Below are 14,625 nucleotides of genomic sequence, written 5' to 3' on the forward strand. Positions count from 1 at the left end.
CCACGCCTCTCGTCGCCTCCAGAGGCTCTCCCGGGTCTCACCGGGACCCCGCGCCACGCCCGGGGGTCCTCCGCGCTCCCCGCGGCCCTCCCGGCCCCCCGAAGGACCCCCCGGTGCCCCCCGGGCCCGTTTTTGCCCCTTCCCCCACCCCGGTACGGCCCGGCCCTGACCCCGCCGCGCGCCCGCCCTGTGACGTCATCACACCGCGCCCTCCGCTCCAAGATGGCGGCGGCCGGGAGGGGCTGAGCCGGGCCCAGGCACGGACCGGGAGCGGGAGCGCGGGGCTGGAACGGGACAAGGGTGGGACGACCGGGACTGGGGGCTGAGCGGGGGTGGGCCGGGACCGTATCCGGGACCGGGATCGAGGGGCTGAGCCGGGGCCTGGCGGGACCGGGGGCGGGCGGTGCCGTTACCGGGGGGCGGGCGGTGCCGTTACCGGGAGCACCGGCGGTGTCCGAGCTGGGATCGCTCCCGGTGATCCGGGCGGTGTCTGATCCCGGCTCCCCCCTCCCCTGTCCCCTCCCTCAGCCCCGCCATGCCGCCGCTGTGCCCGGCGCTGCCCCGCGCTGCCCCCGCGATGCTCCCCGCAGCCCGTTCATCCCGGCCCGGCGCCGCCGCCCCGTGCCGGTGAAGCCCCCGCGATGCTGCGGCGGCTGCTGGAGCGGCCGTGCTCGCTGGCGCTGCTGGTCGGCTGCCAGTTCGCCTTCGTCGCCTACTTCTCGCTCGGCGGGTTCCGCAACCTCACGGCGCTCTTCGGCCGCGGGGCCGGGCCCACCTTCGACTACTCCCGCACCCACGACGTGTACGAGAACCTGAGCCGCCTCCTGCCCCCCCGGCCCCCGCCCTCAGACCCCGCCAGACCCCTCCCCTTCTGCCCGGAGAGATCGCCCTTCCTCGGTGAGGGGAACGGGGGCAAATGGGGGGTTGGGAGGGGTTTGGGAGATCTCTGAGGAGGGAAATGGGGGGTTTGGGGGAGGATTGGGATGGGGGGGACAAACTCCCAGAGCCTCCCCACCCTGGTTTGGGATTGGAGGGGGGGGACACACAAACCCTGAGGGTCCCATTTTGGGATGGGGGGGACACAACCCCCAGGACCCCCCCCGGTTTGGGACTGTGGTGGGGGGACAATCCCGGGGCTCCCCTGATTCGGGACTGGGGGGGGATCACACCCCAATTTGGGGTAAGGTGGGGACAAAGCCTCCCCTTTGAGATGGGGGGTGGGGACACCCCACCCATCCCAACCCCCGCTGTCCCCTCCCCCGCAGTGGGTCCCCTGACCGTGACGTTCTCGCGGGTGCCGTCGCTGGAGCAGATCCGGCTGAAGAACCCGGGGGTGGGGCCGGGGGGGCGGTACCGACCCCCGCTGTGCGAGGCGCGGTCCCGCACGGCCGTCATTGTCCCGCACCGCAACCGCGAGAGCCACCTGGGCCACCTGCTCTACTACCTGCACCCCTTCCTGCAGCGCCAGCAGCTCCACTACGGCATCTACGTCGTGCACCAGGTCCGGGAGGGGGGGGCTGGGGGGGATTTGGGGGGTCCCAGACCCTCCTTTTCACCCCCCCACCCCCCACCCCGTGCTAGGGGTTGGGCGTGCGATGGGGTGGAGATGAACGATGTGGGGGTGAAGGGGGGGGTTTTAGGGGTCAGGGAGATTTGGAGGGTCCCCTCGGGAGGGTTGTGGGTCCCCAGCTCTTCCATCCCCCTTTTCCCCCCTCTCCAGGCCGGGAACTCCACGTTCAACCGGGCCAAGCTGCTGAACGTGGGGGTGAAGGAGGCCCTGAAGGACGAGGACTGGGACTGCCTCTTCCTGCACGACGTGGACCTGATCCCCGAGAACGACCACAACCTGTACACCTGCGACCCCTGGAACCCCAAGCACGTCTCTGTGGCCATGAACAAGTTCGGGTACAGGTGGGTCACGGGGTTTTGGGGGGTCCCCAGTGCCTCCAGACCCCCTTTTCCCACCCTCTCCGGGCAGGAATTTCACCTGGACCGGGTGGAGCTGCTCAATGTGGGGGGTTTGGGGGTCCCTGGGGTGGGGGGACAGCGGCTGAGTGTCCCCCCCTCCCCCAGCCTGCCGTACCCCCAGTATTTCGGGGGGGTCTCGGCCCTGACCCCCGACCAGTACATGAAGATCAACGGGTTCCCCAACGAGTACTGGGGCTGGGGCGGCGAGGACGACGACATTGCCACCAGGTGGGGACACGGGGGGGGGGCTGCTGTCCCCTCCCTGGGGTGGAGGAGGGGGAGGGAAGGTCCCACTGTCCCCTCCCTGGGGCTGGGGGGGTGTCCCTGTTACCTGTGTCCCCCCCCGTGACCCCCCGTCCCTCCCCAGGGGCGTGTCCCTGTCCCCATGCCCTGTCCCCACCAGGGGGGTGTCCCTGTCCCCCCCTGACCCCGTGTCCCCCCAGGGGGGTGTCCCTGTCCCCCTGAGCCCATGTCCCTCCAGGGGTGTCCCTGTCCCCCCCTGAGCCCATGTCCCCTCCCAGGGGGGTGTCCCTGTCCCCCCCTGACCTCGTGTCCCCCCCCAGGGTGCGCCTGGCCGGGATGAAGATCTCCCGCCCCCCCATCTCCATCGGCCACTACAAGATGGTGAAGCACAAGGGGGACAAAGGCAACGAGGAGAACCCCCACAGGTCCTGGGGGTGGGGAGGGGGCTCTGGGGGGGCTGCAGCAGGGGCAGAGAAGAGCAGGGAGGCTGGGGAAGGGTCTGGAGCACAATTCCCGTGGGGAGAGGCTGAGGGAGCTGGGGGGGTTTGGGCTCTGCTCCCAGCATAGGACAGGAGGGTCTCCAGCTGTGCCAGGGGAGGTTTGGGTGGGATATCAGGAAGGAATTCTTCCCAGAGAGGGGGATCAGGGCCTGGGATGGGGCTGCCCAGGCAGGGAGTGGAGTCACCCCCTGCATTCCCTGGAGGTGCTGAGGGTGGCACTGGATGTGGCCTCAGTGCCACGGGCTGGGTTGGAGCGAGGGCTGGGCTGGATGAGCTCAGGGGGTTTTCCAGCCTGGCTGATCCTGTGATTCCATGATCCTGTGATTCCACAATTCTGTGATTCCATAATTCCCTGACTGACCCCCCACCCTGTGCCCCCCCCCCAGGTTCGACCTGCTGGTGCGGACCCAGCGCGTGTGGACGCAGGACGGGATGAACTCGCTGACCTACGTCCTGCTGGAGAAGCAGCTGCAGCCCCTCTACACCAACCTCACCGTGGACATCGGCACCGACCCCCGCGGCTCCCGCGGCTCCCCCGGCCCCCTCGGCCCCCCCGGCAGCTCCAGCCGCTTCCGCCAGGAGATGCTGCGCAAACCCCCCCGGGGGGACCTTCCTGTGCCCCCGGGGCTGCCACGGGGGGCTCCACACCCACCCAGCAACATCACCCAGGGCGTGGGGACCCCCCCGGGCACGGCCCCCGCCCGGGGGGGCAACCAGAGCCTGGCACAGGGACCCCCTTAACCCGCCCGCCGCCCGTGGACTCAGCTCAGCGAGACCCCCGCCAGGGCCTCGCTGGATGGACTGGGGGGGGGCCATGGGGGGGGCTCAGGGCTTGCCTGACCCCAAGGGGGGGGTCTCTGGGGGGTCGGGGGTCCCCAAATCCGGGTGCGCGGGTATTTATTGTATTTATGAGCCGCTCTCCCCCCCCCCCGACCTTTGTAAAGGGGTTGGTTTTTTTTTTTTTTGCAATTATTAAAAAAAGAATCACTTTGTCCTACAAAGGGCACGGATGAGGGGGGCATGGGGGGGCTCAGGGAGGTGTCCCCAGGAGCCCCCCACGGCGGCCTTGGCGCTGGCGATGCAGTCGTTGACGGAGACCCCCGCGTAGGAGGCCCCGATGAGGCTCAGGGGGAGCTGCTGCTCCTTCACGAACTGCCTGATCCGCTCTGGGGGGGTGGAGATGGGGTTTGGGAGACCCCCCCCTCCCAACACCACCACCCCAGGGACTCCCCCAGACCGCTGGGACCCTCAACAACCACCCAGGGGTCACCTCCTTCCCACCCCCTCCTTCCCACCCCTCACTCCAGAATCCACCCCAGGACCCCCTGGTAACACAAACCAAGCCCCAGGGCCCCCCTCCAGACCCAGGACCCCTCTGACACCCCAAACCGAGCCCCAGGGACCACCCCAAACTTCAGCACCCTTCTGGCACCCCCAATCCAAGCCCCAGGGACCCCCAGAGCACCAGGACCCTCTTACCAAGGCGCTGCCAGTGGCCCAGCGTGTACTGGGGGATACAGCCCTGTTGGGGGATGGGAGAGGGGCACAGGTGAGCCCCACAAGATCCTTCCTTGTGCCCCCCAACCCCCCCCAACCATCACCCACCTGCTGCACCCGGACGATGGAGCGGGCGGGGGTCCCGCCCAGCCCCAGGTGGTCCCGCACGGCCTCCTGTGCCCGCCGGAGCAGCAGCGCCGGGGCCGCCCCCGCCGGGTCCCCGAAGCTCTGCCGGAACCAGGCGCCTCCCAGCATCACCTGGGGGACACCCAGAGACCCCAAAATCATCCCTGACCCCCCCAAAATCACCCCTGACCCCCCTTGGGATTCGGGTGGTCCCACACAGCCTCCTGGGCCTGCTGGGTCCCCACAGCTCTGGCAGAACCAGGCGCCTTCCAGGACACCGTGAGCCCCCCAGAATCCTCCCAGGACCCCCAAAATCCCCCCAGGACCCCCAAAATCCCCCTGGGACCCACCGTGAGCCGCACCGAGGGCGGCCCGGCCCCGTCGTGCTGCGGGAAAGCCACCGAGTCGTAGACGATGCCCAGGAGCGCCGGGTCCTCCGAGGAGGGGACGAGGTGCCCGAACCCCTGCGGGGGGACACACGGGTTGGGGACACCCCTGGGGGGCTGGGGACACCCCTGGGGGGCTGGGGACACCCGCGGGACCCCCCCCTCTCACCGTGACGGGCAGCGAGACCCCCTGGTACTGCAGGTTGACCACGGCCACGGAGGCGGCCGGGATGTCACGGAGCTCCCGCGCCAGCGGCTCCGCCTCGGGGGGCAGCGCCTCGGCCAGGGCTGGGGACGAAGTGGGGACATCAGGGGACATTGGGGGACATCAGGGGACATTGGGGGACATCAGGGGACATCAGGGACAGCGGGGGACATTGAGGGCGGGGGTCCCGGCAGTCCGGCCGTACCTGCGGCGGGGAGGGCACTGACGACGTGGTCGGCGGTGATGGTGCCATCGGGCAGGGTGAGCTGGGAGGGGAGAGAGAGGGGTGGGTGGGGGCACAGGGGGCACCGGGGAGGGGATGGAGAATGGGATGGGGGGTGGGGGTCTCCAGGGGGGGGGTCCCCACCTGCCAGCGGCCGTGGCGGTGGCGCAGGTGGCACAGGGGGCTGTGGCAGCGCAGCTCGACCCCGCGGGGGGCCAGGAAGGCCACGAGCCCCCGGGCCAGGGTCTCCATCCCCCCCCGCAGGGACCACTGGCTCCAGCGCTCGGCCCGTGCCCGCCGGGCCAGCCCCGAGTCGGGGCCAGGCGGGGTCCCCTCACCTGTGGGGACAATGCGGTGACAACACCCGGGGGGGGTCCCTGGGGGGATCCTCGGCCCTGCTGTCCCCACAGAGACCCCCCTGAACCAGGGCCAGGCAAGGGGTGACACCCTTGTCCCCTCATGTCCCCAGGGGGTCCCCACCCCAGTGCCCACCAGATGCCAGTGCCAGCCCCACTGCGCTGTGGTGTCCCCAGTGTGTTCCAGTGTCCCCACCACTTCCCAGCGCCATTCCCAGCAGTTTCCCAGTGTGCCCCAGTGTCCCAGCGCCATTCCCAGCAGTGTCCCAGTGTCCCCAGTGTGTCCCAGTGTCCCCAGCAGTGTTCCAGTATCCCCAGTATGTCCCAGTGTCCCCACCGTCTCCCAGCGCCATTCCCAGCAGTGTCCCAGTGTCCCCAGTGTGCCCCAGTGTCCCAGTGCCATTCCCAGCAGTGTCCCAGTATGTCCCAGCATATCCCAGTGTCCCCAGTGTGTCCCCACCGTGTCCCAGGGCCATTCCCAGCAGTGTCCCAGTATCCCCAGTGTCCCCAGTGTCCCCACCGTGTCCCAGGGCCATTCCCAGCAGTGTCCCAGTATCCCCAGTGTCCCCAGTGTGTCCCCACCGTGTCCCAGGGCCATTCCCAGCAGTATCCCAGTGTCCCAGTATGTCCCAGTCTATCCCAGTGTCCCCAGTGTGTCCCCACCGTGTCCCAGGGCCATTCCCAGCAGTGTCCCAGTATCCCCAGTCTATCCCAGTGTCCCCACCGTGTCCCAGGGCCATTCCCAGCAGGACGGATCCGCGGCTCCTCTCAGCCCGGAACAGGGCCGGGAAGCAGGAGCGGGCGCTGAGGGTCCGGCTGTCCCCGGCGAAGACCCCCCTGCACAGGCTGTCCACGGCCACCTCGGCCACCTGCGGGGCCACCACGGGGTCACCACGGGGCCACCGCGGGGCCCCCGGGAGCGCCCGGGCCGCGCCCACACCTGGGGGGGCTGATAAACCCGGGGGGGTGTTTATCGGGGTGGGGGTGGGTTATGGAGGGCTGGGGGGTTGTTGTGGGGGGTCAGCACACCCCCCAGACCCACCTCGGGCCCGAAGCGGCGCCGGGCGAAGCCGTGGGCGCTCTCGTCGGGCTCCGTCCCCGCTGGGGTCAGCAGGTCCCGCAGCCCCGCCCAGAGCAGCGCCCGGGAGAAGGGGGCACGGCCCGTACGAGACCCCTGGGGACATGGGGGTCGTCAGGGGTGTATGGGGGTGTACAGGGGGTGTATGGGGGCACAGCCCATACGAGACCCCTGGGGACATGGAGGTCAGGGGTGACACTGGGGCACAGGGGTATGGGGCAGGCCCATAGACCCTGGACACAGGGGTCGGGGTGACACGGGGGCTAGGGGTATGGGGGCACGGCTCGTAGTGAGACCCCTGGGGACACAGGGGGTCAGGGGTGTATGGGGGTGCAGGGGGTGTATGGGGTGTATGGGGGCACGGTGCATAGAAGACCCCTAGGGATGCAGCAGGACAGGGGTGACACTGGGCAAGGGTGTTTGGGGGCATGGCCATATGAGACCCTGGGGACATGGGGGTGCAGGTGTATGGGGGACACAGCTCACAGAAGCCCCTGGGGACACAGCAGGGACAGGGGGTGGCCTTGGGGACTGGGAGGGGGTTATTTGGGGGCACAGGGGCTGAGGGGGTTGGCACTGGGAGGTGGGGGGGTTTCAGGGGATCCAGGCCACAGAAGCCCCCTGGGGACAGACAGAGGGGGCTCAGCAGGTGGCACTCTGGGGGCAGGAGGTGGCACTGGGGAGCAGGAGATGGCACTGGGGGGACAGGAGGTGGCACTGGGGGGCAGGAGGTGGCACTGGGGGTCGGGGAGTGCCCCGGGTGGGGGCAGGAGCAGGGGGTCCCTACCCCAGCCCCGAGGGCAGGCGGTGCAGGCTCCCCCCGCAGAACAAGAAGCGGTTCCGGGAGGCCGGGTGGTCCCCGGGCACGGGCAGGACGTCCCCCCCCAGCCCCAGCTCCGACACCTGGGGGGAGAGGGGAGGTTTGGGGGGGCTCAAACACAGCCCAGCACCTATGGAGGGACCCCCCAGAGCACTGAGACCCCCAACACCCACACAGGGACCCCCCAGAGCACTGAGACCCCCAACACCCACCCAGGGACCCCAGACCCCAAAACCCTGCCCAACCAAACCCCCCCAAACCCCAGGACCTGGGACCCTCCTGGTACCCCAATCCCAGCCCCAGGGACCCCCCCAGAGCACTGAGACCCCCAACACCCACCCAGGGACCCCAGACCCCAAAACCCTGCCCAACCAAACCCCTCCCAAACCCCAGCACCCCAGGACCCTTCTGACACCCCAATCCCAGCCCCGGGGACCCCCCCAGAGCACTGAGACCCCCAACAACCACCCAGGGACCCCCCAGACCCTTTCTGACACCCCAAACCAAGCCCCAGACCCCCAAGCCCTCCCCGTACCATGTGCAGGGTCTCGGCGCCCACCACGCCGTGGGGTCGGACCCCCCTGGGCCCGTGTTCAAAGACGGCCCCCTCGGGGGTGCGGGTGCTCTGCAGCCACCCCCCAAAGCGCCCGCTGGCCTCCAGCAGCACCACCTGAGGACCCCAGAGACCCCACCCACCCCCAACGTCACCACGGGCACCCCACGGCGGACAGGGGTCCCGTGGGGAGTTTTGGGAACCCCGGGGGAGTCCCGGGGAGGTCTGGGGAGGAGTTTGGGGTCCCAGGAGGGAGTTTGGGGATCCCGGGAAGGGAGTTTGGGGGTCCCAGGGGAGAGTTTGGGGGTCCCAGGGGAGAGTTTGGGGTCGCGGGAGCGGCTGGAGGGACAGGGGGTGTCTTGGGGAGAGCCGGGGGGTGAATGGAGGATCGGAGGGGGTCAGTCCGTGGATCCCAGGTGGGAATTCGGGGGTTAAGTTCGGGGGGTCGCGGGGCGGGGGTCTCTCGCTCACCTTGGGCGGGCGAGGGGCTCGCAGCAGGTGGTAACAGGCGGCCAGGCCGCTGATGCCGCCCCCACCACGGCCACGGTCGGCGCCATGAGGGGAACCTGGGCCGGGGGATCAGGGGGCCTCAGGGACCCCCAAAACCCCCGATCCCCCGCGACCCCGGAGCGCCCCCCCCGCACCTCTCCCGGCGTCCGCCGCGCTGGCCACGCCCCCTCCGGCCCGATAAGGGCAGGGGGCGGGGCTCCGGGGGGCGGCTGGCCAATAGGGAGGCGCCGTGCCTTGATGGACAGGCGAGGGAGCGCGCCATGGAGGAAAAACCACGCCCCCTACTTCTAACCACGCCCACCCTCTCTTATTGACCACGCCCCCTGTAATTAGATAGCAATCTGCAAGCTCCGCCCCCACAACCACACCCTCCCCATTAAACCACGCCCATTCCTTCGCTAGCCCTCCCACAAGCCCCGCCCCTCCTCCTTTGCCACGCCCCCAAGACTCCGTGGTTTTGGGTTTTTCGGTTTTTTTAGTAAATTTATTCACAAAACCCCCAGGGCCGCGCGGGCCGCACCACCCCCACCCCTCCCGCGCCTCCCCTGCCACGGGGGCCGGAGGGTGAGTGGGGAGGGGGACAGGAGGGTCACACCCCCAACTCCCCCATCGCCCACCACCCTCCCGGCGCGGGGGTCCCAGGGGGCTCAGGGTCTGCGGCCGGGGGCTCCTCAGCTCGTAGAACAGCACGTAGCCCTTCGCTGGACGGCACCTGGTTCTCGCTGATGGGCGACACGCTGCGGGGACACCCTTAGCCCAGGGGGTGGGCGGGCACGGGGCGGTGCCCGGGGCAGGCAGGGGGCGGGGGCACTCACCGGGAGTCGTTGTAGACGCGCCAGCCCGCGGGGTCGCGGCAGAAGGCCGTGTAGTGGCCGTAGTGGACGCTGCCCGAGTGGTTGCACAGGGCGTACAGGCTGTACACGGGGCTGCCTGCGTGGGGAGGGGGACGCAAACACCGGGGGGCTCAGCGCTGCCCCCTCACCCCTCTGCTCGCCCCCTGCCCTCCCCCGCCCCCTCACCCGCCTTCTCGCTGGCGAATTCGCGCAGGTTGAGCTGCTGCAGCGGGAAATCCACGAACACCGAGCACTTCTTGATGGAGTAGCGGGTGGTGGAGAACCGGTTCAGGTCTGGGGGGCTGTCAGGGCAAAGCTGGATGGAAGGGGTGGACCCTCCCCACCCCCGTTCCCCCTCCCCAGCCCCAAACGGGAAGGATACGGAGCACCAGGATCCGGGGAAGCGCTGGATCGTCAACTTCTTGGTGCTCCGCGTGCGCTGCCGGCACTTGTCACACACCTGAGGGAGGGGACGCTCAGGGGGGACAAACTGGGGGCCTGGGGGGGTCACAGAGGGGGTGATGCCCCCACGCTCTCACCGGGGCGTTCTCCGAGTCCAGCTCCTCCTCCTTGGTGAAGAGGCTGAAGCAGTCGTGGAGCGACACCTTCCCCCCAGCAAAGCTTTTCTGCAGGGGCGCAGGGTCAGGGGGCAGTCTGGGGGGGTCTGGAGATGAGGGGAGGGGTCTGGGGGGGCTGCACCCCACCCCCTACCTTTGGGATGGGCAGCGACAGGTCGCAGAAGACCTCGAAGGTGGTGGAGCGGTACCCGCAGGCCTGGCACTTGAGGCAGCTCTTCAGCTGCCCCACAAAGAGGTCTGGGGGGCAAGAGGGGGTCAAGGAAGGGGGTACCCTGAGAGGACTGGGGGGGGTCTCAGGGAAGGGGGGGAGGGGGGTGTGACCCCCACCCCCAGGGCTCACCCACGATCTTGCTGTCCTCCCTCTCCAGGTAGCGCTTCCACATCTGGTTGGCGCGTTCGTCGTCGCTGCCGTGAGGATGGGGGGGAAGGTCAAGGGTCAAGCCCAAAAACGGGGCTCCCACCCCCTCCAGGCACACCCCCCCAGCCCTCACCTGAGCGTTTCGGGGTCCTCCAGGGCGGGGGCTCTCCGTGTGTCTGACAGGATGCTGGGGGTGCGCCGGCCCTTGCGGTTGATCTCCACGTGCAGCCGGTCCATGAAGAACTTGAGGAATTCCTGGGCGTCCTGCTGGCTGGGGTTGGGGGGGACACACAGGGACACATTGCACCCCCTCTGCCCTCCCCAGGGGGGGTCCCATGAGGTGTGAAAGGGGGGGGTTCCCTCACCTGTAGCCCGTGAAGGAGGGGACGTATTTTTGGAACACGGCCTTGAAGCGGCCGGGGTTGACGGGCTCGGAGGAGTCCGGGTGCCAGAGCGCCGCGATGACGTCGGCGAAGGCTGCGGGGACAGGGGGGGTCTCAGGGGTTATGTAACACTTCTGGGGGGCTGTTGAGTTTTTCGGGGGTCTCTCCCACCTTCTGTGAGCTCCTGGGGGGCCCTGGGGCCGGGGGGCTGCTCCTGCTGGAAGTCCCGGCGCAGGCAGTAGTCGCGCAGGGGTTTGGTGCTGCTCAGGCACTGCAGCACCGCATTCATGAAGCACTGGGAGGGCACACGGGGATGGGGATGGGACTTCGGGGGTCACCAGAGGTCCCTTGGGGGGTCCCCCAATTGTTTCAGGGACCCCCAATTGTGTTGTGGGGCTGGGGGGTCCTTGGAGATGTCCCCAACCCGGTGGGATGGGACTGTGGAGGAACGGGGATGGGAGACCTGAGGGACCCCCAGGTGACCCCAAAGGGACGCCAGGGGACTCCAGAAGGCCTCAGGGGATCCTAAATCCTCGTGCAGCCCAGGGCAGTGGGACAGCAGGGCTGGGGGCCACAGGGACGCCGTGCTGTGGCACTGAGGGTCCCCAAGGACGTGACGTCCCCAGCGGGACGGAACTGCCACCACCAGCCTGGGGGGACCCCGAGGTGACGCCGAGGAGACCCCAAACCCCTCCCCCAGCCCAGCCCAGGGAGCCAGCGAGGCCTGGCGGCCACGGCCACTTACCGTGTTGCCCAAATTCCTGAGGCCGACGTGGCCCGAGCCCAGCAGCAGCGAGTGGTGGGTCTGGGGGATGGGGACACAGCGGGTGACACGCGTGAGCCACGTCCTCCCCAGCACGGCACAGCCACCCCCCAAGCCCTGGCACCCCCCCGGCCCCCCGGACCTCGCCGGTGACCAGCAGCAGCCCCATGACCGCCGTGTGCACCACGGACTCGGCGATGTCGGCGCCGCCGCGGCCCGGCAGGTCCCGCCGGGGGAGGAGGAGCGCTGCAGCTTCCTGGGCAGCTCCACCAGCGTCGCTCCCTGCAGCCCGGGCATGGCGGCACCGCCAACAGGGTCCCCCCGAGGCGGGGATGGCACCGGTGCCAACCCTGTGTCCCCTTCCCAAGCCCCCTCACACCCTTCAGCTCATTAGCTGATCCGATTGCCACGGCTATTCCTGGCACGCTCATCCCCCGGGGGGGATTAATCGGCCGGGCACCGCCCCGGGGGACAGCGGGAACGCCCGGAGAAGGGGTGAGGAGCTAAAAACACCAACCCCATCTCCCCCTCTACGCCTCCCAAATCCCCCACCCCGCCACCATGGAGGGGTTGGGGTGGGCTCGGTGGGGCTGGGGGACCCCAGGTGGCACTGCTGGGGACATATGGTGGGGGTCACACCTGTCCCCTCGGCGGGGGGGGATTTCAGGGATCCCGATCCTGATCCTGACACGTGGCCGGGCAGGTGGGGGACAGGGATGGGAGGGGGGGAGCGGATACGGAAATGGGGATGGCACCGGCCACCTTCGACCCCCACAGAGACACAGGGGTGGCACCGGCCACGCCCAACCCCCCTGGAGCTGTGGGGGTCCCCAAAGCAGGAGTGGGGCAGGGAGAGGTGAGGTCTCTCCTTAGGGACACCTTGGGGATCTCACCACACCCCCATGAACCCCTGGTGACCCCCAGGGTGTCCCATCACATCCCCTTGACCAGGGACACCCTTGGGGGTCTCACCACATCCTCATGGCCCCTTAGGGACCCCTGGTGGTCACACCACATCCCCTTGACCAGGGACACCCTTGGGGGTCTCACCACGTTCCCCCTTGACCAGGAACACCCTTGGGGGTCTCACCACGTTCCTGTGGCCCCTTAGAGACACCCTGGGGATTCCACCACGTCCCCTTGACCAGGGACACCCCAGTGATCCCACCACGTCCCCATGACCCCCTGGTGACCCCCAGGATGTCCCATCACATCCCCTGGACCGGGGACCACCACAGCCCCATGACCCCCCCGAGGACACCCCAGAGCTCACCCCACGTGCCCCCTCGCCAGGCCACCCCGGGTGTCTCCCCACACCCCCTGGGAGTGCCCCCATCTCTTACAGCGGCCGCCTTGTCGTCGCTCCTGCCGTTGCCGTAGTGGGCGGGGGGCTCCGGGCGCGGCACCGACAGCAGCAGCGGGGCGGGTGACGGGGACACCCCCGCGGCTTTGCCGTCCTGCCCGGGGTGGGGGGGCCCCACGGCCACCCTGCGCAGCGAGGAGCTCCTGCGCAGCGCCAGCGCGCCCAGGGGGTGCCCGCAGTCCCGCAGCACCAGCCGGCTCAGCGCCACCGCCACGTCCTCGGCGCGGCCGCCACCGCCACCGCCGCAGCCGCCACCGGTGCCACCGCCGGCCGTGCCGCCCCCCTGGCTGAGGTCGCCGATGCTGATGGACTTGGAGCGGGCCAGGTTGCTGCGGCGCCGCTCGGCCGCGCTGGGCAGCGAGAAGGAGGCGCTGCCGGGCACGGCCGGGGCCCCCCCGGGCACCCGCACGCCGTGGTCGCCCTTGACGGGGCCCTGGCGGCCCCCCGGCCCGCGGGGGGCGGGGGGGTCCCCGCGCTTGGCCGCCCGGCCCCGCTCCAGCTCCGGCTTCTTGGGCCGGGGGGGCTCCTCGGGCTGTGGCTGGGGGCGGCGGAGGCCAGGGGGCAGCAGGCGCAGTTTGGGGCCGGGGACAGCCCCGGGGCCTGCATGGCGCTCCTGGCTCAGCGCCCGGTGCCCGCTGGGCAGGCGGGGGCCCGGCCGGGGCTGCGCCGTCACCACCACGGCGGGCGCGGCGCCGTCCCTGGCGCGGCCCAGGCGGTGCTCCGAGGCCTGGGGCATGGCGGGGCCTGTGGGGACAGGGGAGGACAGGGGGTCACACAGGGGGCACAGGGATGGGGAGGGGGCAGCACAGAGGGCACTCACCTGCTCACAGCCCCCTGCGCCCGGCGGCCGGACACAGCGTCCCGTCGGCGGGGGCCCTGCGGGATGGGGGAGACACAAGGGGTTAATAATGGGGGACACAGGGGTTAATAATGGGGGACCAGGGGTTAATAGGGGGGACACAAGGGCACTCCCAGACCGGTGCCAGGCCCCTGGGCAGTCGCAGAGGGGTTTGGCATCATTGGGAGCTGCGCCCACCCTAAGCCAGGTCCTGCTCCCCCAGGAGGGGGACAGGGGGACAAGGGGAGACCCCCCAGGCTCGAGGGACCCCAATCCCCTTCATTGAACCCCAGAGACCCCCCAGGCTCGTGGGGACCCCCAACCCCCTTCACTGAACCTCAGGGACCCCCCCAGTCTCGTGGGGATCCTTTGAGGTCCCCCTGGAAGGTGTCTGGTGCCCCTCTACCCCCACAGCCCCCAAAGACCCCCGGCCCTGCTCCCCCCAGCATCACCGCGGCCCACCCTTCCTCTCCCCGGGCCTTGCCCGCCACCCCCTCCCAGCCCGGGGACCCCTCCCGTGGGATTCCCGCCGTCTCCCGAGCCCCCAGACCCCCTCAGGCCTTTTCCTGCCTCCATCACCCCGGGCCGTCCCTCCCCCTCTGGGCCTGCCCGCATCCCCACCAGGCCCCAGGGTGCCCATAAGGGGATGTCCGTTACCCCGAGCCCACTCCACCCCTGCAGCCCCTCCAGGACCCCCAAGCCCCTCAGGTTCCCCAGGCCTTGTCCCCCTCCATCACCCCCTGTCCCCCCACCCCCGGGCCCTGCCCTGCACCCCCACCCGCCCGCCGGGTGCCCACAGGAGGGTGTCCGTTACCCTCGAGCTCCCCCACCCCCGCAGTCCCCCAGGACCCCTCCCGGGCCCCCCCCGGTCCCCCCGCACCTCCCGCGGGCCGCCATGGCAACAACTCCCGCCGCACCCGCCGCCATCTTTGGTCCTGCCTGGCCCGGCCCCGCCCCCCGGTGGCCTCGCCGCCCGCTCTGCGCAAGCGCCGCCCGCACGGCCACGCCCCCCGAGCCGCCGGCGTCGCCATGGAAACCGCGCGG

The 14,625-nt window shown here is 70.2% G+C and overlaps 3 protein-coding genes across 3 annotated transcripts; 1 reads left to right on the plus strand and 2 right to left on the minus strand.

Annotated features, from left to right (window-relative positions):
- The first annotated feature begins 169 nt into the window (after positions 1–169).
- On the plus strand, positions 170–3,538 carry B4GALT3 (beta-1,4-galactosyltransferase 3). Its single transcript, XM_050330432.1, has 7 exons — positions 170–257; positions 529–897; positions 1,266–1,501; positions 1,721–1,911; positions 2,074–2,196; positions 2,532–2,636; positions 3,098–3,538. The coding sequence occupies exons 2-7, from the start codon at positions 642–644 to the stop codon at positions 3,450–3,452; spliced, it is 1,266 nt and encodes a 421-aa protein (XP_050186389.1). The 5' UTR covers positions 170–257; positions 529–641; the 3' UTR covers positions 3,453–3,538.
- A 124-nt stretch (positions 3,539–3,662) lies between these two features.
- On the minus strand, positions 3,663–8,512 carry PPOX (protoporphyrinogen oxidase). The gene is given in 14 exon segments (XM_050330416.1): positions 3,663–3,877; positions 4,191–4,233; positions 4,317–4,466; positions 4,685–4,798; positions 4,890–5,008; positions 5,131–5,191; positions 5,293–5,486; positions 6,229–6,373; positions 6,547–6,653; positions 6,656–6,678; positions 7,370–7,485; positions 7,938–8,072; positions 8,427–8,491; positions 8,494–8,512. Coding segments are annotated over 14 exon segments (1,473 nt in total). The 3' UTR covers positions 3,663–3,695.
- A 22-nt stretch (positions 8,513–8,534) lies between these two features.
- Positions 8,535–14,537, minus strand: USP21 (ubiquitin specific peptidase 21). Its single transcript, XM_050330311.1, is given in 17 exon segments — positions 8,535–8,674; positions 9,083–9,161; positions 9,163–9,202; positions 9,281–9,395; positions 9,485–9,592; positions 9,681–9,695; positions 9,698–9,758; positions 9,838–9,924; positions 10,010–10,113; positions 10,217–10,281; positions 10,368–10,505; positions 10,600–10,711; positions 10,789–10,912; positions 11,363–11,422; positions 12,724–13,487; positions 13,564–13,619; positions 14,462–14,537. Coding segments are annotated over 15 exon segments (2,004 nt in total). The 5' UTR covers positions 13,480–13,487; positions 13,564–13,619; positions 14,462–14,537.
- Positions 14,538–14,625: the final 88 nt, after the last annotated feature.

This window comes from Myiozetetes cayanensis, unplaced genomic scaffold (genome assembly GCF_022539395.1).
Source record: "Myiozetetes cayanensis isolate MyiCay16 unplaced genomic scaffold, myiCay2020 scf41, whole genome shotgun sequence".
Lineage (NCBI taxonomy): Eukaryota > Metazoa > Chordata > Aves > Passeriformes > Tyrannidae > Myiozetetes > Myiozetetes cayanensis.

What these genes read in the sequence shown, in the direction of transcription:
- B4GALT3 (XM_050330432.1), top strand. Translation starts at nt 642, where the DNA reads ATGCTGCGGCGGCTGCTGGAGCGGCCGTGCTCGCTGGCGCTGCTGGTC. An exon ending in GCATCTACGTCGTGCACCAG is followed by an intron (nt 1,502 to 1,720) that starts GTCCGGGAGGGG and finishes CCCCCTCTCCAG; the next exon opens with GCCGGGAACTCCACGTTCAA. An exon ending in ATGAACAAGTTCGGGTACAG is followed by an intron (nt 1,912 to 2,073) that starts GTGGGTCACGGG and finishes CCCCTCCCCCAG; the next exon opens with CCTGCCGTACCCCCAGTATT.